The sequence below is a fragment of the Staurois parvus genome, unplaced genomic scaffold (assembly GCF_062004578.1).
Source record: "Staurois parvus isolate SC_StPar_1 unplaced genomic scaffold, SC_StPar_1.0 ptg000157l, whole genome shotgun sequence".
Lineage (NCBI taxonomy): Eukaryota > Metazoa > Chordata > Amphibia > Anura > Ranidae > Staurois > Staurois parvus.
Window position 1 is genome coordinate 8,154,927 of NW_028317953.1, and position 23,385 is coordinate 8,178,311.

The 23,385-nt window shown below is 38.5% G+C and overlaps 1 protein-coding gene across 1 annotated transcript in view; it reads right to left on the bottom strand.

Moving 5' to 3' along the window:
* Positions 1–23,385, bottom strand: part of LAMA3 (laminin subunit alpha 3) — a 247,284-nt gene that overhangs the window by 68,194 nt on the left and 155,705 nt on the right. Inside the window, exons 34-40 of the mRNA XM_089675734.1 lie at positions 20,773–20,977; positions 17,515–17,659; positions 15,907–16,047; positions 14,557–14,718; positions 14,072–14,173; positions 12,498–12,581; positions 4,234–4,464 (exon numbers count right to left, since the gene is read on the bottom strand). Of these exons, the coding sequence (XP_089531860.1) occupies positions 4,234–4,464; positions 12,498–12,581; positions 14,072–14,173; positions 14,557–14,718; positions 15,907–16,047; positions 17,515–17,659; positions 20,773–20,977 (1,070 nt within the window). The remainder of the gene's footprint in view (positions 1–4,233; positions 4,465–12,497; positions 12,582–14,071; positions 14,174–14,556; positions 14,719–15,906; positions 16,048–17,514; positions 17,660–20,772; positions 20,978–23,385) is intronic.

The following is a 23,385-nucleotide window of genomic DNA, read 5'->3' on the forward strand; positions in this document are numbered from 1 at the left end:
GCCTCAAATAACTGTATACTTTATGTACTGTATGCATTCTATAAATATATGTTTGCATTCTAAATGGAAAAATAAAATAAATATAATCCTAAAAATCAACTGTATGCAATTTGGAATGAATGGCTAATATGCTATGCTATAAACCAATGGTACAGGGTATGCAACTTGTCCAAGGATATAAAGTAGTGATTGCATTGCTCTGAATACTACTCATTAATGCACAAAAAAACTTTTTTTTTAAAAAAAAAGCCTGTTCTATGTTTCACAATAACATAGTTGAAAATATAATAGAGTAAAATGGTGATATAGCTTAATGTCTTTTACAGGTTGTCAGCTATAGGGGCTGCAGTATTAAGAAACAACCAGAATCAGTCTCAGTACTGTACATGGTATACATGCTGCTCTATCATTTACTACAATTCCTGCACAATACCTGTAGATACACAAAACAATATATTTTCAAAGGAACATATAACACAATAGTAAATGCCACAGAGAAGGAAAGGGATTCACACATCATAAAACAAACACTTTGAGCTGCCTTCGTCAAATGACACTTTTTCTACATAGGTATTATTGGACCACATGCTAAATATACATACACGGGGCTCACTCACCTTGTTCGCATGTCCATCCAAGATATTCTGCTGTTGATTAAAACTATAGGGGACTTGCAGGAACCCTGATCTCTGCTGTATGCCAGTTACACCACAAAGCACCAGGCTGGTCAAAATGCATGCCAGGCAAAACATCTTCCTTTTAGGAAAAATGAAAAGCTCCTTCTACTTGATTCTGATTCTACAAACAGTTCCTTAGAGGATTTAAATAGTAAAATATATATTAATATATAAATATAGAAAGAACTTCCGTACTGCTCCTGCAGCCTGTCAGTGGGCACCCATTCTCCAAAGTGCAGTCTGTGCTTACAAAACTGTCATCCACCTTGTGACATCCCTCTTATACTGCAGAATTCTGACTCAGGTATCCAGGTTAACTGCAAGGCATGCATGGTGCTGTCTTATGCTCCACCTCTCAGATCACAGCATGAGTCATATTGTGAAATAAATATATGTGGCCCCAAGGCCAGACAAGCAGTTTAGTATATGGTAGTGTATCTAAGGTGTGTCTGATAACACATCGCCTCCACCCTGGGAGAGTCAGACATTTCTAGACCACTCGTACGGTAAATCACTGCCTGAGTAATACCGTAGACAAGTAGGATGTATGTGTGATGGATCAGTCAGAGGTGGCACGGCTTCCTTTGGGCTACATATTTTCAGCATAGCACAGTTAGACCAGAGGCTGCTCAGAGCCTCTGTAAAAACAAGCCTTTACATGCTGCATGCTCTGCTATTCCTCACTGAGAGCATTAGGGTTTTCAATTGCATCATTAGATTGGATTGTACAGGTGATTGTATATCGTTGTCAGCTATTACATCTTTGAAAGGCGTAAAGGACAAATTAACAATGTCCTTGGGCTTTCCTGTGTTTATTAAATGTTTTTATTTGGTAAAAAAAGGAAACAAGAAGTAGTATGGGCAAGTTATACAGTTTAATAATGATCTACCGTACTTTAAATAAGACAGGAGTAAATGGATAATAAAAATAGAAACTTTTTCAAACCAAAGAGCATTATTTTAAAACATGGCATTACTTGGCTTCAGGGCCCTTTCAGCTTCTGCATAACCAGTAATGTGCATTTTTTTTATGACTATGATTTCATACCTTTATGAGCAAGCAAATGTGTTTTTCAAACATTTGTAATTTATGCATGGAAAGCGCTAAGCAAACTGTATATAAATCCTGTATAATAATAATAATAATAATAATAATATGCATGCATTATATAATACTGAACTTTGTTTAACCACCTGTGGTCCTTAAGCCTAAAAGTTATTCCCTAAAAAAAAATAAAATGTAATCTAAGTATTTCAAACATCCCCTGGTCCCCCTCTATCCTCAATACCCCCATCCCTTCCACTGCAGGTACTATGTCCGGCAAAATATTTGGGACCAAAAGTCAATTTGACAGGTGGGTCTTACAGGAGCACAAACAGTAGCACCTTAGTAAATGAAGCCAGCAAGCAGTGTTTGGCAACTTTACTGATTAATATGTAGCAATATTATTCATACAACATATTTAGTTCTTTTATAACATCGGTTAAACCAGCTTCAAGTGAAAGGTTTTACGTTTGAAATGGAAACAATTGCGTACTGTCCGTGATACTTTTTTATTTGCACTAACTTACAATTTTCAGGACAAGCTGTCAGGGTATGCCCCCTTCTTCAAGGTCAAGGGGACAAACCCCGAAAGATTGTCCTGAAAATTGTATGTTAGTGCAAATAAAAAAGTATCATGGACAGTACTCAATTGTTTCTGTCGCAAGTGCACTAATACAGCTACAATCAAAATACAGTGCACTAATACAGCTCAAGCAAAATGTTTGAAATACAATTTTTCCTTTTTAACCCTTTGTTAACTATTAGTTTACCCCAATGAGTCTTATTTTATTTCCAACCTCCTCTTAACCTTTTAGCTGTTATTTATTGCAGTTATTTTTTTAATGTACTATTCATTTGTAAACTTTTTTCTTCCATTCTTTATTTAGAGTAATCCCAGTAATCACAACCAATAATGTGATAGACATAGTGGGGTTCATTTACTAAATCTGGTTCACTCAGGATCTGGTGCACTTGTGCAGCTTCTAACCAGCTTGTTCATTTAGGCTTTAGCAAGAAAACCTGGAAGATGATTGGTTTCTATGAAGAAGTGCATGAGTTTCTCAGTGAACCAGCTTTAGTAAATAAACCTCAGTATAACATACTATTTTATTTTAATTTTTTTTGTTGTGTTGCATTGAATAAAAAAATATTTAACACATTTATTTCATTTGTAATAACATGCTCTGTACTAGAAACATAATTGTAGAGTTATTACACAACCATCAGAGAACAACATTTGCACTTTTTTCTACAGTAACACTAGTGGTGTAAAAACGAATGTGGCTGTTGAATTGGTTAAACTGCAGCTAAAGATGTGAACTAGTCACATACTAATTCCCTGCAACCTAGTGTATCCATTTTTCTGCTGGAACCTGACAAAATGGCCGTGAAGGAATATCAGTTTTGCTGGCTTGATCATTCTGTCATCTTTTATCCAAAATTAATATGCTTACTGTGTTTGGTTATGCAAATGTACAGTATTTATTTATTACAGGTACTTATATAGCATCATCAACTTATGCAGAGCTTTACATATATATTGTACATTCACATCAGTCCCTGCCCTCAAGGAGCTTACAATCTAAGGTCCCTAACTCACATTCATATATAAACATACTACAATTTAGAGAGGAACATATTAACCTACCAGTATGTCTTTGGAATGTGGGAGAAAACCGTAGTATTCGGTGGAAACCCACAAAGGCCAAGGGAAAACATGCAAATTCAAGGCAGTTAGTGTCATGGGAGGTATTTGAACTGAGACCCTTGTGCTGCTAAGCAGAAGTGCTAACCACATAGCCACTGTGCTTTCCCACCACATAGCCCTTGTGCTGCCTATACAGTCTGCATACATGCATATTCTTGTAATAATGTAGATTGTCTCCAGTTACCAGGAGATCCATAGAAATGCGTGTTAGAACAGTATTTATTATAGCACAAGAGAGTAAAGAAGCTCCAAAACTACAGAGCTTTGGGTACAGTTTTGCCTTGTCATCAATGGACACCTGTAGGAAATCCAGCTGCATAAGTAATATGGAGGTAGAGGTGCATTGGTCTTGCAGAAAGCAATCTCAAGAAACTGTAACTTTCAATTGGTGCATTACTGTATATATATAACCCAACAGGAGTTTTTCACATAACATACTGTGCATGTCATGCCTCCAATTTATTAAGAACGCATACCTGTCAAAACGTCTTTTAACCACCCACCCAAGGCACATGGTGGCAAAGCAGACACTACTTCTCATGAGGATATGGCTCACTTAGGTTTATCTTCCTACCCTATTAGGTTTTTTACACTAATAATTTAGTGAAATGAGGACATGGGTTAAAAAGGATGGAGCCTGTACATAATATACAGTACCTGTTGCATTAGGATTGTTATTTAAATACACCATCTATAAATCTATTGTTTGAAAAAAAAAACTTGGCATAGACAAATCTTTGTTGTGTCTGAATAATAGTTGGGTCATAATGTTAGATAAGGAAGGAGACTGTCAGCAAACCTACCTGGCATGAGTCACCTGTATATTCGGGAGGGCAGGCACATATCTCTATACTGTGTGCTACACGCCCACTTCCTGAGATGGTGACGTCCTCAAGGCCAACCTCTCCGAGGGTGAGGCGCTGAGTCTCGGTAAAGTACAAGGCTCGGATATGTAAGCTTTCCAGTCTGGACAAGATCATCATAAGCTCTTCTCGAGACACTAAGCTGTTGCTGCTTGCATGCCGGAAGTTCCCCTGAAATATAACAGCGCAGTATAATAATGTCAGCTCAAAATTGATGTAATGATATCCTGTGTTTTTAATCTGACAGAAATTAGACTTAAATAGAATTTCTTTTAATATAGCATGAACCATATTAAAATTATTTTCCCTGCAGCAACAAAATTATAATTTTTCAACCTAGATATCATTTCATACATTAAATACAGTACAGAGATCTTAGAGTAAAGGAAAACCATACTGTATATATTTCAGTTATTATTGAAACATAATGGTATGTACATTTTACATGGCTTGCTTACTGCACATTGTAATAATTGTATTCTACAGGCAGATTTATAGAGTCAGTAAGCTCTGACATGACTCCATATTACTAGTAGCACTAAAAAGTGCAGCTTCCCACCTGTTAACTAGGTGTCTCATCACACAGTGAAAGCAAAAGAATGTTACATTACTTACACTTTCAATGTGAAACATCATGTTGTCATGTTCCCATCTGCAAATCATGTAGTGTTTCCATTTTTTCATCTTACTCGTATACACTATATTGCCATAAGTATTGGGACACCCCTCTAAATTACTGGATTCAGGTGTTCCAATAACCTCCATGGCCAGAGTTGTATAAAATCAAGCATCTAAGCATTCAGACTGCTTCTACAAACATTTGTGACAGAATGGGTCACTCTCAGGAGCTCAGTGAATTCAAGCGTGGTACTGTGAAAGGTTGCCACCTGTACAATAAGTCCATCTGTGAAATTTCTTTGCTACTAAATATTCCACAGTCAGCTGTTCGTGGTATTATAACAAAGTGGAAGCAACTGGGGACAGCAACTTGGTAGGCCACGTAAAATGACAGAGCGGTGTCAGAGCATTCTGAAGCACACAGTGCACAGAAGTCACCAACTGTCTGCAGAGTCAATAGCTAAAGACTTCCAAACTTTGTGTGGCCTTCAAAGTAGCAGAACAACAGTGCATAGAGAGCTTCATGGAATGGGCTTCCATGGCCGAGCAGCTGCATCCAAGCCTTACATCACCAAGTGCAATGCAAAGTGTCGGATGCAGTGGTGTAAAGAACGCCACCACTGTACTCTAGAGCATTGGAGCCGTGTTCTCTGGAATGATGAATTACGCTTCTCTGTGCTGTCAACCAATTGTCTGTAATTTCTGTGGTGTGTACAGATCTTGAAAGCCTTCCTGTGTGCATAGTCCAGGTGTGCAGATCCCCAGCCAGCATTCCTGAAGTCTTCATGACCACATCATCATGATGTCTTGTCTAAACCCAAGGCCAAACTAATGTGTACTTCTCAACTATTCTGAGCTCTGTTTACAATTTAGTAATGGCTTAACTGGAAAAATATTGTATATCTGAAAAATCTTAACATGCTCCGTGCTGGGCATATGAGGAAATCAGTATTGAAATCTATAAATGCAGTGCAGTTCCTCCTGATATGCTATCAGCGTAAATACTCAGTACTGATCTGATTTTTGTGGTACTTGTAAAAGTTGTCAAATTCTCATTAATCTGTATAACAGACCTGTTCATTTTATATAAAACAGAGAGGGCCTAAGGGAGTAGAATACATTTGCACAGGAATAGAAATCATCTGCTAAAGCCTATTTAGTTGTAAAAAAAAGATGAATGTACTTTGAATATATACATCATAAAAGTAATAATACCTGTTACTACAATGTTTACTCTAATATTATACCCATAGTTATAATTACTAAATTATGTAAAAAACTTGATCCAAGGACTGATCCCACTGTGCTACCATGTAGTAAAATTGGCAACAGTTGCCCATGGAGATTTGATCTGCCCGAGTCCAAAAGTGCAAAAGCTGCCAAAGGCAGAACTTGATGAATACAAATCTTTTTTAAACCTGGTTAACCACATAATTACTGAAATGGTGCATGAAGCATTTTAAGAAGCACTGAGCTACAAAATGATGTCAGCGTTCTCAGAAAATGTATGATTTATAGGGGGTGATTTACTAAAGGCAAATAGACTGCACTTTGCAAAGTGTACAGTCTATTTGCCTTTAGTAAATTAACCCCAGAGTCTGCTCATGAGTCATGCTCATGAGAAGGCTTGTACAGTACTGCACATATACCTAACTTTGGAATACTGGCCTTGTACTGGTCTTGGGCCTGTGAAGCCAAAGTCATCCCTGCCAATGATGTCATCAAAGTGCAGTTATGACTTTAAAACCCTACTCTAGGCAGGTCAGACTTTGTCTGAGATGCACTGAGAAAATTACTGGCTCTCTTTAAATTTTATTTGATTAAAAACAATACAATGTGAAACATGACCAGATAAGACAGTGTTCATATTGAAGAGATGAGGTCGTTTCCCACATGCTATTTTTCTGCGCTGTTCTTTTTTAACCCCATCCTCACTTGACCCTGCTAAGTGTCCATGTTGCTGAGGGTGGTCTGTATCAGTAGGGATGAGTAGATTTGAACCACTGGAGAAACTATTGATTTCACTTACTGAGCCGCTTAGGTGGAATTTGTTTGAAAAAAGTCCATATTCTTTTTTCTGCTATATTTTAGAGGGTGTGTGTGTTTTCTCTTTTTTTTGTGCATTTTATTGTTATTTGTGTACTGTCACTTTAAATATTGGAAAAAATTAAAACAATGAGGATAATAAGGGCTTTTTTGGGAAAGGAACTGATCCATAATAGCTGAAGTCAACCTTTTTACCAATCAGTAGCCATTTAAAAGTCCACTGCATTGTTAAAAACCACCTTAATTTGCCTTACCCATTGACTATGCATGCATTTTGCCAAAATGGTGAAAATTTGCCGAAAAATCCCAATTTACCTCACAAGTTTTAGAAAATAAAAAGTCTCAATTTCAAATTCTCCTAAAGTTCAGATTGTGCCTGCATGTCTGTCTTCTTCTTGTACAGTGCAGGTTAACTACTTAATATAAAGGGCCCCGAATTCAGCCCCTTACTTCGCCAAACAAGTGCACATAACATTCATTAAATGTAATGCTACAGAGAGCTGTCAGAGACAGTGAACATGCTATTGCAGAGGATCAGAGACTGCAAATATGCTACAGGAGATGATCAGAGACTGCATCAGTGGCATATCATCCATGGGTGCAACATGTGTGGTGCAGAGGGGCTCCGAGGGGAGGGCTCATGGGGGGGCAGCCCATACACATGTATGGGGCCCTAGCATCCACAGGGTATCCAGAGCTTCCCGCTCCTCTACATTTTCTGAGCCTTCGCTCATTGCAGCTTCCTTTGTGTGGTTGGGGCATCAGTCATCACGTGACCACCGGTGGTAGAGAACGGTTCAGTCAAACTGAGCGCTATAGTTAGTGGAGTGGTGGCAGTGAAAAGGAAGGGGGGGAGCTTTCACAGACAGGCCTGTCTGGTGAATGTAGGTGCAAGTATTGCTGCTGCACAATATAATTCTCTTTGTTTTTTTGTTTTAGAGTTGTTTATTTAGATCTGCTAGGGGAGGATAGATTGGGGGGGGGGTTGAAAAGGTAGTGCAGTTAGTGTTAGTGTAGGGTCCAGCTCAAATGAGTCTACTTGGTCGTGGTGGCAGGCTTTTGGCCAAAATATAGTTCCTTACTGTTAAATCATGAAAGCACTGATGCCTTGAAACACACTTTTCAGCAATAAACTGCTTCTTAATTGCACTCAATATTTGTTAAGCACTTTATTTCCCCACACCTCCTTTGAGCCACGCCCAATATTTCGTGCAATTTAAACCACGTGCCCTTTTCACCACGGAGTGCTCCGTGTACCACTTTTTCGTATCTTTCTCAAAACCTAGAGCCCACTTTTGATCTTGTAAATAGGCCCATTGATTTCATACGATACTGATTTGATATGCCGCTGGACTGCATACATGCTACAGAAGATGATCATATGCTCCAGGCATGCAATAGGAGATGACAAGACTGTGAACGTCCTAATGAAGATGGTCAGAGACTGCAGACATGCAACAGCAGATGATCAAAAACTACAGGCATGCAACAGGAGATGATCAGACATTGAACATCCTACAGGGGATGATCAATGACTGCAGACATGCAATAGTAGATGATCATACTGCAAACATCCTACAGGAGATGATCAGAGACTGCAGACATTTCATAGGAGATGGTCAGAGACTGCAGACATGCAACAAGAAATGATTAAGTCAGACTGTGAACATCCTACAGGAGATGATCAGAGAATGCAAACATCATACAGGAGATGATCAGAGACTGCGAACATGCAATGGCAGATGGTTGTACTGTCAACAGGCATGCAATGATGAGACTATGAACAACCTACAGGAGATGAGCAAAGACTGCAGAAATGCAACAGGAGATAAGACACTGTAAACTTCCTATGGGAGATAGTCAAAGACGCAGACATGCTACAGGAGTTGTTGGAGACTGAGGTCATGGTTCAGAAGACAGAGAATGGGGAATGAGATTGCAGAAGAGCATTGCTATAAGTGACCCTTTAAAATTCAATGCATTCACATTTGTACTCCCTACAGCACCCTTGAAAATTACTTGTGCCACATTTGATATTTCTCTTAACAAGATCTAGTATAGAAGATCAGAAGAAAAAAACATAGAAAGAGGGAAGGAATGTGCAGCACAACTACTAGTACCCAGTTTAAAGAATATGTTTCTTTACTGATATATGTAAGAACCTAGCTAATGAAAACACAGACTACTGCCTGCAGGGATCCCATAGGCCACAAAATAAGTACCAAAGGGCAGGCAGCCCCTGGGCCACAGGTTAAGCATCAAGGTTCTAGTATCTATGAGACCTTGCAACTTTACAAGAATGATCTTGCAATGAATATCTGCTAGCTATGTATCACTCACTATTTGGAGATATTCTAGCATTGCTGAACATGAGCAGTCTTGAATATGTCCATTTTCTCTGATTTGATTCAGTCCTCCTTATACATACCAGTACTTTATGACTAAAATTCAAATCAGTAGCTTTATGTAGAGTTCCATGTATGTTGAAATAAGAGTAACCTTTTCCATTTTAATCTCTTTGGCTCTTATAAAAACAGGATGGATAAAAGTTCAAGAGAATTCTGTCCTACTGCCACCCCCTGGAAAGGAATTTTTGTCTGATTTCCAAAAGAAACATTCACATTGTTACCATATGTACAATGTATAATTTTGCATTGTGTTTGGTATTCCCTGTTGGATTTTGTGGCTGGCACAAATTAATACAAAACCTTTACTGTAGCTAACACTATAAAACAAAGCTACTGCTACACCATAGTTGCATGCAGCCCATGTGGCCAGGTTATCTATCAACCTATTAAATCTAACTTTTTAATAAAAAGTGGGATGCTGGAAAATGTTTAATAATAATATTTTTAGGGCCAGTGGCAAAGTTTGTTTTGTTAGTTTTCCTCATTTTTAAGACAAGCCAATTAATATACATTATTTATTAAGATGTCGATACTTTCATTTTATAAGATGTCAGTTTCACTTTTAAAGGGATAAATTCATTAAAGTCCAACCCCAGCTTGAATTTTTTTTTTTCGTTTTGGAAAAAATCAGGAGGGGGTTGAAATTTTGTAAAGCTTTAAACACTGTCTGTGTTCCTATTGAGAAGATTTGCCCTCACATCCTTTTCTGTCAGACACCCATCACCTGTACTTGAAGGAGACTTTTCAATAGAGCTAATCACAACCATGACACTACCTGCCTGGAGTTTGCATGTTCTCCCTGTGCCTGGAGTTTGCATGTTCTCCCTGTGCCTGTGTGGGTTTACTCCGGATACTCTGGTTTCCTCCCACACTCCAAAGACATGCTGATATGCTAACTGAATCCTGTTTAAATTGACCCTAGTATGTGTATGTATGAATGTGAGTTAGGGACCTTAGATTGTAAGCTCCTTGGGGGCAGGGACAAATGTGAATGTGCAATATATATGTGAAGTGCTGCATAAATTATGGCGCTATAACAGTACCTGTAATATAAATAACTATAATCCTGACAAAGGTTCTAAGGCCTAGTTCACACTGGCATTGAAAGCAGGCGTTTGAGGGGTGTTTTTAACGCTCCTCAAACACCTTTGCAATGATACTATGGGCAGCACACAGTGCTATTCACATTACCAAAACATGAAGAGCTAGCGTCACAGTGCTTCAAAATTGAAGCCCCATGTCAGGTCAGGAAGAGTCTGAAGCCTTTCAACGTCTTTCATTCAAGTCTATGGTGATGCTCCACAAATGCTCTGGCAGGCATTTGCAAGGCATTTGTGATGCGTTTGCTGTATGTTATAACATTACAGTTTATGATAGTAGTTTGTGGTGTGGTTTTAACGTTTGTAAAACACTTATAAAATGCTTCAAAACTGCATTTTGGGAGTGTTTTTAATGCTTGTAAAAAGCCACTCTGACACCCATACTAAAGCTCATTAACACCTGTCTAATGCCTATACTAAAGCTATAGGAGCGTTTGGTAAGCCTTAGAAATTTAGTCAAGTGTGAACAAGTTCTAACACTTCCATGCACTACTAAAATAGCTGTCGGTATTTGCTTTAGTACCTTTCCATCATTTCCTATTCTGTCTGACACCCATGAAAAAAAACAGAAAGTAAAGAGAAATCTCCTAAATGGAGCACACTGGCACTAATAAGTTGACAGAGGTTCTAACACTTACTCACTCTCTCCTAAAATAAGTCATGTTTGGCTAGATATTGTACTTTTGGCTTGAATGGTGCTGTGTTCAGATGAGCATAGTTAAATAGTTTCATTTTGGATAGAGGAAGGGAGGTTTAAACTCTGTAAGGCTTTTCTGCAAATTGTGTCCCATTGGGGAGATTAACCTTCACTTTCTGTCCCATCCAAAACAGAAAGTTAGAGGAAATCCCGCTATAGTGAGGAAATTACTTCTTGTCACCAGGGTCACCAGAACAAGTGTCCCCACTGAAAGATTTCCTCTCAATTACTGTTCTAGGGACAATCCAAAATTGGTATTTTCTTTCACTGTCACTTTGAGTGATAACAGTAGACACGACAAATAGAGAGGGGGAAAATCTCCCTAATAGGGATACAGACAACAATGAAAATCTGACAAGTGTTCTAATTCCTCTCCACGTTAATCAAATCCTCCTCAATAAATGTATCTTTAGTTATACTTTAATTTCCAAAAACCGGCACAATAAGATCCACCCAAAGGGACTCAAACTTATGAATCGGAGCTCTCAAGCTATATGGCCACATTCTCCCTGTACTTGAATTATTCGATGAAGAATCCAGCAGGGAGTTGGGAAAGTAAACATAAACAACAAGCATATCCAGATAACTAAAGGTACATTCGAACATTACATGATGATCACACAGTCTAGGATATGGTTGGACCTAGAAATTATAATAGGTATATGTGCATTTGGCATCATCTGCAAACAATCCCATCTGACAGAAAACCCTGTATCAGCTGTGCGGATTTAGCTGACAAGACCTGTTTATCTAAATAAGGCCTGTACATAGAGTGTTTGTACACTGCAAAATCAAGCAGCAGATATGAATGTGTGTGTTTAAGCCTAGATTGTTCCTATAATTATTTTCAGATGGTTGGATATTCCAAACACTATCTTATTTCTATAGGCCCATTTACAGTACATGCACAGGGAATAGGGTAGAGTCAAGATCTTGGATAGAAGAGTTTTTTTCTCCAGGTTTCTAGGAAATTGGAAAGCGACTAAGCATGGCAACATTATTCTACAGTTTTGGGTGTATTTTCACCTTAAGGTTTATTTGACAATCCTACTCCCCAACCCAACCCTCTTGTCAGTTTTATATTCCTCTGTCAACAATCCAGAGAGGTGTTGGTACCTTGACAAATCCCATTGTATGTATATAATTACAAAGCATTATCTTATCTTAAATGACCAATACAAAGTAAGCCATATTTATGATGTAAGCTATAGTAATTTGAGAATTAGTGTCTGGATCATCACTGTTCTGTAATTCTGACGGAATTTACAAATGTATCCATAAACCACCAGCATAATTAGTTTTGAAGAGAGTTTAATCTAATACTTGCAATCTTACCTCCACAAGCTGAACACGACCATAGTATTGCCTGTCTGGTAAAGGATTGTTGGGATCCACATAAACAACAGTCATTTGTCTACCCTAAATAACAAAAAAAGCAAAAAAAAAGTAGTTGATTGTGTAAAACACTAAAACAATCTGCTATTAGACTAGACCAGGGGTAGGCAACCTGTGGCTCTCCAGCTGTTGCAGGACTACAAGTTCCATCATGCCTCTGCAAGTCATAGCTGTAACTGTCAATTTTGCAATGTCTCATGGGAAATGTAGTTCCACAACAGCTAGAGAGCCACAGGTTGCCTACCCCTGGACTAGACAATAGAAATCAATGGACTAGCAGATGTCCAGACAAACACCTGCATAAGATACACAGCTAAAACACACATATGCAAGCTGTTTTGCAACTCTATTTAGCCATCCTTCTGAGTCACACACCTCTGCCACACTGCACCCCCTACACTGGTTCACCTTTGCAACATCTTACAATACTCCTCTGCCTGATCATTGGACTTTGGGTCAACATCACCACACCATTCATAGTCTAGTGAGCATACCAGAGTTGGAAAAGTTGCACAGGAAGCTTTAAATCAAAAGCCAGGCTGAAGAGAACTGCAGATCACAGTTCATATATACAGTATGTGTATAAATATATACTATATATATATATATATATATATATATATATAAAAATAAGAGATGGAAGTGAATATCGAGGAATGGAAAATTGGAAAGAGAAGTGAAGAGCTATTTGGACCATGGTAAATTGTTAGGGGGATTGGGTGAGGTGAGATTGAAACATTTTGGGGAATGGTTGTATGTTGGATGTAAATGTTATTTGGCTGTGCTTCTGTAAAGAAAAAAAAGTTTATTAAAATATTTAATAAAAAAACAAAAAAAAACAAGTTTGTTCTGGGCATCACCGGTACTGTTTTTCTTTTCTTTATCTTTATTTGTAATAAAAAATAAATATGCTGTTTATCGACCATTTAGAATTCCTTGTAACAGGAACCCAAAAATATGTGGGATTCAACAGCCTGCTGGCCAATAATTCTCATACGTCTGTGATATATGATATCATAATCATACATCTGTGATTACACAGAAGCTTAGCCTGAAATCAGCAACAACACACAAATAGTTCATTAACTGTAGTATACAACAGCCACAATTACATTTTGTTATACTGCCAAGTACTACTGACCTGTATAGAACAATGGGCAGTAGAATCTATTACATGTTTGTTGCATCTGAAAGGAATTAATCAGCCATGAAACAATGGCAGAATATTGCTTAGTAGGAATGAAGGGAATGTTGGCAATCATAACAACTTCTGGCAGTGCTTGTGAAGTAACAGCAGAGCTCTATGATCCAAACACCTGGCAAACAGCAACACAAGAACCTGATCCGCACTCCACATTTCATTTTCTGTCTCATTATCCACAAGCCATCTACACATGGCATTCATATAAAGATCATATTTTATTTTATAATTGCATGTACAGGATACAGAAAAGTGATTGTTTGCAAGTTTTTGTTATACTTTCTATAGAAAATAGAATAAAATATCTACTTACTGTTAACAAAACATCCGGACGCTTGTCTAGAAGTACCATGCCTTCACTTGGCAAGCCAAAGGACTTCAGCTGATATGTCAGAGAGCCTCCATATGAAGAAATCTGTTCATAAAGAAGCAGATACAGTATATGTGTTTTCTTAAGCACTGTAACAGAGGCTATACTAAGCTTCATTCATTCTACAAAAATGAAACTGTGTTAACTCTAAATAATTGCTGAGTTTCATATTTCATTGGCTATGGTGATATATAAACGGCAACATGGAACAGGCTGTATAAACTTTTGAAGCTCATCTCAGGGCAAAATAGAGATTTAAAGTGACACTGAAATCTGGTTTAAAAAATTAAAAATATAGTAAAGTAAATAAAGTATGTATTGTTTGGTGGTTAGCAAAAATATTAGCTTGGAGCTGAGCTTTAAAATGTCATTTTTAAAATTACTAAGAGAAAAAAAAAAAAGCTAAAATGAATAATGAATACTCTTACCCTCTCTCCCAAGTATGACTCTGGTGCCATCCAGTGCAGACTGTGAACAGATGGTGGTAATTCTTGCACATCTGCTACAACACTGTTGCTACCTGGGTTGAAGGTGACAGCTACTGTGGTCTGATCTGGTGCCTCCAAACTCCACGACCTCATGTCTACAAACTTATTATCAGAGATACATTGATTAAAATGACATTACCATAAAACAATATGATATACATTATGTTTGCAAATGACCAATCAAACCAAATACTGTATGTATAACATTCTATAAAATTAAGCAAATTCAATCATGATGGAAAATGAGAGATAATCAAAGACAACCCATACATATCCACTAATGTATCAATTAATCAGCACTAAAAGTGACCATAGGCATTAAACACCTGATGTTCTATACCTACATTTCTTGAAAAATTAGACAAAGATTGGATTGTCTATGAGGCACAGTAGAAAAGAACTGTAGGCAGTGTTAGAAATCTTATGCTGCCCCATCAGTGTTATTAGGCTTTGAGTCTTTCACATACACCTGCCGTGACTGAAATCCTTAGGCTTCTATTGCTAACCTCCTTCTGAAAATGATAGTTTCTACCTAGAGATAATTTCTGGCTGTCATGCTGATTCTTTGCTCAGAATTACTAATGGCCATGAACATTTTTAGCAAATAGTATCCAATCTGGTTGTATTCTTAAAACAATTGTGGAGCATCCTGATGATGGTGATTCTTGTTCCAGACCATACTGTAGCCAGTATATTGGTGAGGCTAGTTTCTCCACATATTTCTATATCTAGTCGACGACAGGTGACTATATTCTGCATTGTGAACAGCTCATGAAGTGGTCCTAGGCAGGCTTAGAATTATGTAACATAAAAAGATTTTTGCTCAATCTGTATTTAAAGATATAATCTCGCCTAAAACCATCGAAATCAGCAATAGCAACAATGAAATCTTCTTTCTGATTTTTTTCTAATCAGATTTCACCTTTCTTTGATCAACATACAAAATATTCTGCTTAAAAATGCATACTCTGATGCACATAAGTATTGTAATGTAAAGGTATGGCAAACAGTATAGCAAGCTCGATATATTGCTCTTAAAGTTTAAAGGTGAACTCAAGGAAAACAACTTGTGGTCCATTTACAATATTCCTGCCAGAGAGCATAGTCAGATCAATGGCTTCTATTTTCTCCACTGCAGTTAAGCATTTCAATTTGGTTACTTAACAGCTCCCGGCCTACTGACTGGACAACAAAGAAGCAGCAGCAGAACATTGATTGGGTCACATTTTCCCCTATTCTGTTGGTAGTATTCCATAGCTGCTAGTTGGGTTTTCAACTGTTATGTTTTACCTTTTTCCTGTGCTTGCTGGAAGAATGGCAAACTTCTGTTGCTCCAAAACAAAAACATTTGGTACATCCTTTGGAGTTTGAAGGATCAAAATAAAATGTTCCACTCTGGCAAGCATCACATCTTGTACCTCCAATATTTTCCTGCATGTTGGAAAAGATGCAGAAAATTATTATTATGCACTTGGTCAAGTGAAATTCAACGTCTATGGCAGTCAAAGCATTCATTTTATAACTAAATAGTAGGTAGATTTGATGTTAGTGACTGGGTGTATATTGAGTAAAGTGACAAAAGCAGAATGTATAAAGTCCAGATCTAATTTTATTTGGATTCCTATATAAAAAAGCCAATACATTTCAGAGGTTCAAAGGGCCCCCCCTTCATCAGAGCTTGGTACTGTTGAAAAAATCATGATAAAAAAGGGAAAATGGTTCATCTTGTCATCTATGATGCATTATGTCTAACCGATCCCACAATTTGTAAACTATTCCTTTGTATTTTTCCTACAGGTTGTCAGGATGTATTATGTAATTCTATTATTCCTGTTTGCATACCAATAAATAAAAAAAATATAAAAAAATTAATTTGTAAAACTTTTGAGGGGTAATTAATATGATTGCAACGGAAGCCAGCATTATTAGTGTGGTCACTCCTAATGCACTCACCCTAGCTACTGCTAGTTTTAGTGGCTTGCTTTCACTCAGGAGTCGGTGCAAGTTTCTATAATTTTCCTTCTTTATCAAAAGTATTCTAAATGATACATGGATATCCAGATATACAAGCTTCTTTATTTGGTTAAAACCATGCTTATGAATAATCAACAGAACACATCAAGGTAATGTATGGTATGCTGTTTCTCTAAATTTAACTACATAAAGAAGTTCTTACATCTGGGGATGTGTTTGCAATTAATATCTTTTTGGGAGTGAAAGATTAGTGTACATGAAAAATTCATTAAAATAATTCAGTCTACTAGCAGGACAAGTTGTTGGTTTTAACACTTACAAAATGTGACTGATGAACCCTTGTGGCACAGACATCCCAAGTTATAGATCAAATGTCCAACAAATTGCAGTCCTTCCAGGAAAACGTGTTATTGATACCAAACCCTGCTTTTACCCATATTCATGTTTTAATTTCTGACGGCTTTACTGAAGCCTTAAAAATGTTTCTTTGTACACTGGTGTTCTTGGATATGTATGACTTTTGCATTAAGTAAGAATCTTTTATTGAGACAAATACAATTTGACCAAGAAAGAGCAGAGTAACCATCTTGCTAAATGTTAATAAATGCATCAAAAGTTTTGCTTTATCGTTCTCTATGCATATCCATTCTGCTTATCTGGAAACAGTGTGGTGGCAGATTAGTTTACAGATAGGAACACTTACACAGAGAAAGTGTTTAATAAGGTTACATTGGAATCTGCCAGCTATGACACACAACACATAAGTTTATATAAGTCTCTTTGGCAGGTCTGTATGTATATGTATGCATGGGACTAAAATACTAAATCTTGAGACTGTGAGGGTCACACTTTTGCTTCTGTCCTGACAATTTACTGTGAAGATGAAGATAATAAAGAATCAGATTGTGTGGTCAGATACAGTACCTTGCACAAGCAGACACCAGTGTGGTGATCACAGATCTGAGGCTGTGTGCCATCTGGATTGCAGTTACACGGAACACAGTCAGGAAAGCGGAAAAAACCTGGAGCACAACGATCACACTGCCTGCCCGTTATTCTCAGTTTACATCTGTCCAACAAATACAGAGAGTGAATTAATGACAGTTTCGACTAATTAACTAATTACAGGATAAGCTCACCTTTCGTAACATGTGACAGGTTACACCCATACTCAGGGTATAACATATAACGATCAGACCACCCCCACCCTCCGCTTTGGCAGAGGCGGGGTTTTTTATTTGACAGCTAGCGGGGGGAGAGATGATCCCCCACTAGCTGTCAAATTTTAAAAAAAGGCCTCAGTGGGGGGTCCCAGTCCTCTGTGAATGAGAGACTACAAGTCCCGACAGCCTTAGCGGCTGCAGGCTTGCAGTACTCAATGAACTACCATGGTGCTGTGGAGTGCCATGATAGTTCATTCATTCATTCTTGTCAGTATAAATGCTATGGGCAAGCAGCTATACTGACAGATCTGCAGGAGAGCTGCATGGCACCAGAGATCTACTGATCGCTGGTGCAATGCTTTACAGGCTCCTGCAGATAAACATAATAAATGCACATTATTTTACCTGCAAACAAATGTGCATTTACTATTTTTTACTAAAAGGTGAACTTATCTTTTTAAGTATTGCATTTGTGTAGAAATGAGCCCTATTACATTTTAAATTATTCCTATAAACTGCTAGTGGCCAGTCATGGGTATCACACGATCCTGTATTACTAACACTCAGTCATACAGCCTACAGAGAGACAGATCTGCCAGTCAGGCCTTCTGAATGGCTTGACGCTGGTAGTGCATCATCATGTATGCCTACTGTTGAGCTTTCTCTAGACAATGAGCACAGAAAGGGGTATGTTGTGGACATGGGCTAACAAAGTAACACTTATCACCCCCTTCAGCCCCCACCCTTTCATTCCTGCATTGTCTTTAAAGTTAACTGACTTAAACTTTATTGGAGTATTGTCCATATTTGTGGCACCGAGTGGTTGGAAGGGTTACTTGATGCTCAAGTCCTGAAAGACTACTGTTGAAAGATACAGTTACTTGATGCTCAAGTTCTGATTAAAGTTTTAACATTGGTATTGGTCTGTGTGTTTAAAGTTCTGGTATAATACATTTAAAGGTTATCATATTCTGTTTTAAACCTAAATAAAACAGATGTGGCTATAATTTTCTACAGTTCAGTTTCCTGGTTTTCTTTATTATCCTGATTGATCAGATGGTTACTGAGTGGATGGTGTTAGGGTAGTGGTGTGTGGGAATGTACAATCCAGTCCAAGCAGGTCTTTTTGTGGAGTCTGATTATAGCAGAGAGACAGAGTATTACCCAAACAAGTGAAATCAGGTGTGCTGTTTCTATTCCATCTCTGAAAGGTTGTGCATTGCTCTTCTGTTTTGTTTTTTTGTTTGTTTGTTTTAATTGTTTTGCCTATTAATGGTATTGCTATGAAGGGGGTTTCACAGTTACAATGGTGCAGTAGGGGTTTTAGCCTCCATTCACATATGAGTGTGAGTATAGTCAGGCGATTTAGAGACTTTTTTGGCTCATTTGTATGCACAGTTTTACGCTAGACTCATACAACAGCAGAATTGCATGCATTTGGTCCCATACTTTTACTTAGGAGCACCTGAAAATGCATGTAAACATGCATTTTTCAAGTGTTTTTCAGATGTTCCCGTTACCATCTATAGGACCAAAAATGTGTGATTCTGCCAAAAAAAGCTCATATTCTTTTTCAAGCTTCATGTGAAAGGCAACAAGCGACACAACACTCAAGTGTGAATTGAGAATATCTGGATTCCTTATCTTGACCGTTGTCACGCTTTGGGAATTGCTCTGCAAAACATTGAGATGTGAATGAGGGCTACGTGGGGCTTGTTCACAGATTATTATTGATAGTAGTTAGATTTACAATGTTCACTTACAATAATACTATGGGGGAAATGGACAATTAGACTGCAGTCCTGTAATATGTCCACCCAAGACAGTTTCCTTCCACTATTTATGCACACAAACATTTCTCTGCATAAAGTCTACTCTTATATGTGCCTCCTCAATATATGTGCATCAGGAGGCACTACTTAGAGCCCTGGTCGCCAACGTCCACTGTTATGCAGTCTGCTGTGTCTACCTACTGGCTGAGACTGAAGCTTTGACTGAGGAGGGAAGATTATATGACTGGTGAAGGGAGGTTCTTTGAAGGGGGAGGTTCTATAACTGATGGATGGAGGTTCTGTGACTGATAGATGGAGGTTCTGTTTTCTGTGACAGATGAGGGGAAGTTCTGTGACTGATGAAGAGAGGTTCTGACTGATAAAGAGAAATTCCAGAACTGACAGGGAGAGGTTCTGTGACTGATTATGGGAGGTTCTGTGACTGATTAGGGGAGGTTCTGTGACAGATGAGGGAAAGTTCTGCAACTGTTGTTAAATTGAATAACCACTTGTCTACTAAAGTACATTTATAAATGGCTGCTGCTGCAGCTGTGAGCATGATGGTGGCTTTAAGAGCCGGCAAAGGGATTTCTAATAAAAGCAATCGGGCAGCTCTAGAACTTTTATGGGGCTTTCAAAGGGGCACCCCGACTCGCCTGCCAGTGGTTCTACTGTTCCACCAGGCAGCCCGGGACCACTGGAAACTGCTTCCCCGGTGAAAGCAGGAGGAACTCAGGAAATGGATTTTCCCCCAATCCCTCTTGTGACTAATGACCTTGGAAGCGATGTGTATTACGTCACTTCCAGGGTCACAGCTGTCATTCCTTGGCTAGTGTACCCAGGATGCAGCTATTCCAGCACAATATGTACTGGAATAGCTCTATTTGAAGGCAGGAGAGAAGAGACATTTGGGTTCTAACAGACCCCAATGTCTTCAGAAAAAGTACCTGTCACCTTCCCATGCTATCACATAGGGAGCTTGTTGCCAACTTGTGATAGCAATAAAAAAAAATACAAATAAATACAAATAATTACAAAAATAATTAACTTAAATCATTTTTAAAAATGCAAAGCGCCCCTGCCACCCCCCACACACACCTAATAAAAAAAGAGCAGCGTAGGTTGAGCATGTGTATGTAAATATCAATTGCACCACACATGTGAGGTAAATATAAATCTATCTAGTTGGCTTTAAATACCATACTCATGAAAGCAGCACACTGCAGTATATAAAATATGTGACTTACCTGCACTGTCCACTTATCCCATCGCACTCTGGGTTGGATGACTGTATTATGCCTATGGGTAAACAGTTGCACCCTTCACATCCCAAAAGAGGGTGGTAATTGAATGACTTTTGTTCACACAGTTCACATAAAGGTCTGACTGTATGAGGAGGACAGATGCATCTGCCAGTTACTTCATCACAAAGACGACGACCACAGTTACATGCTGAATAAACAAAGAAATCTGCTTTACTCTCCATGCACAAAGTACAGTATATTGAAGTCTAGGCAAATGTTAAAAAAAGGAATGGGGTATGGATGTTACAATGGATCTTTGAAACTGTTGTTGAGCATGTGTGCATGATAAAAAATTAAAATATAACAAACAGCAATTTTTCTTTCATCTGGATAGAGTGGTGAGAGGGTAGAACAACTATCAGATTTTTATTGGTGTTTGTGTTTCTGTTGGGAGATTAATTCTCTCTAATTGTCCCAACCATCAATGTCACCAGAATTGAAGATGCAGGTAAATCCACATCTTTAAATTGCCATCAGACTGGATAGAGCCTGGCGCCAGCCTTTTCTCCACTTTGCTGGGGTCAAACAGTGGCTCAAGGGGACCATGGTCTATGAGAAACATCATCAGCATCATGAAGGCCAAGGCCATGAGAAACATTACATTTTTGAAGATTTGTGACCCATGGATTGCCTTTAATGATCAATTGGGCCCGCACTGCTCTTTGCTGTCTATATGACTGCTCATGCAGTCTGATTGGGTTATACAGCAGACTGGATTATGTGAGAAACCTCTCTTCTTCCCTCTTCCCCTTCTACTTCCCCAGGCAATTTCTTTTCTCTTTTATCTCTCCCTCCTCCCTCCCAACCACAAGCCAGTGTGGAATATTCCTTACTCTACCCCCTTTCCTCTTCTGATGTCTTGTGTTCTTTTTTGGCATCTCCCCCCCCCCCCTTCCTTCCGTTCTTGCACAGGGCAAAGTTTTGCTGGACAATGTGCTCCTCTACTGGGAAATCTTATGTGCTATGATGAGGCCAGCTCTGTTCGGACATATTTGTTATTGTGCACCTGGCTCATTTATGCCTTACCTCACTCCCAGTATTGCATCTTCATGTGCAAACAGATTTGTGTATTTTGTACAAAAACCTTACAAAACATAATAAAATCTTTTGTGAAATAAGCTTCCACTAGAACAGGAATAGAGGGGAAATCTTCCAATGAGGACACTTGTTACTCAGACAGCTTCACACAGACGCAAAAAGGACAATAAAACCAGACAGTTGAAAATTTACAAAAATATGATTTCCTGTCACTTTTGCTAATTAATTCCTGTAATGCTATCCACATGATTTGCAACAATCATTTACAGTGTATTGAAAAAGTATTCATACCCCTTGACATTTTCCACATTTTGTCATGTTACAACCAAAAACGTAACTGTATTTTATTGGGATTTTATGTGATAGACCAACACAAAGTGGCACATAATTGTGAAGTGGAAGGAAAATGATAAATTGTTTTCAACATTTTTTACAAATAAATATTTGAAAAGTGTGGCGTGCATTTGTATTCAGCCCCCTTTACTTTGATCCCCCTAACTAAAATCTAGTGGAACCAATTGCCTTCAGAGTCAGACAATTAGTAAATAGAGTCCACCTGTGTGTAGTATAATCTCAGTATCAATACAGCTGTTCTGTGACGCCCTCAGAGGTTTGTTAGAGAACATTAGTGAACAAACAGCATCATGAAGGCCAAGGAACATCCCAGACAGGTTAAGGATAAAGTTGTGGAAAAGTTTAAAGAAGGGTTAGGTTATAAAAAAAATCCCACGCTTTGAACATCTCACGGAGCACTGTTCAATCCATCATCCGAAAATGGAAAGAGTATGGCACAACTGCAAACCTACCAAGACATGGCTGTTCACCTAAACTGACAAGCCGGGCAAGGAGAGCATTAATCAGAGAAGCAGCCAAGAGGCCCATGATAACTCTGGAGGAGCTGCAGAGATCCACAGCTCAGGTGGGAGAATCTGTCCACAGGACAACTATTAGTCGTACACTCCACAAATCTGGCCTTTATGGAAGAGTAGCAAGAAGAAAGCCATTGTTGAAGACATAAGAAGTCCCGTTTGCAGTTTGCAAGAAGCCATGTGGGGGGCACAACTAATAGGTGGAAGAAGGTGCTCTGGTCAGATGAGACCAAAATTTAACGTTTTAGCCTAAAAGAAAAATGCTATGTGTAATAGAAAACGAACACTGCCCATCACCCTAAACACACCATCCCCACTGTGAAACATGGTGGTGGCAGCATCATGTAGTGAGGATGCTTTTCTTCAGCAGGGACAGGGAAGCTGGTCAGAGTTGATGTGAAGATGGATGGAGCCAAAGGGCAATCTTAGAAGAGAACCTGTTAAGAGTCTGAAAAAGACTTGAAACTGGGGTGGAGGTTCACCTTAAAGCAGGAAAACGACCCTAAACATACTGCCAGAGCTACAATGGAATGGTTTAGATCAAAGCATATTCATGTGTCAGAATGGCCTATTCAAAGTCCAGACCTAAATCCAATTGAGAATCTGTGGGAAGACTTGAAAATTGCTGTTCACAGACGCTCTCCATCTA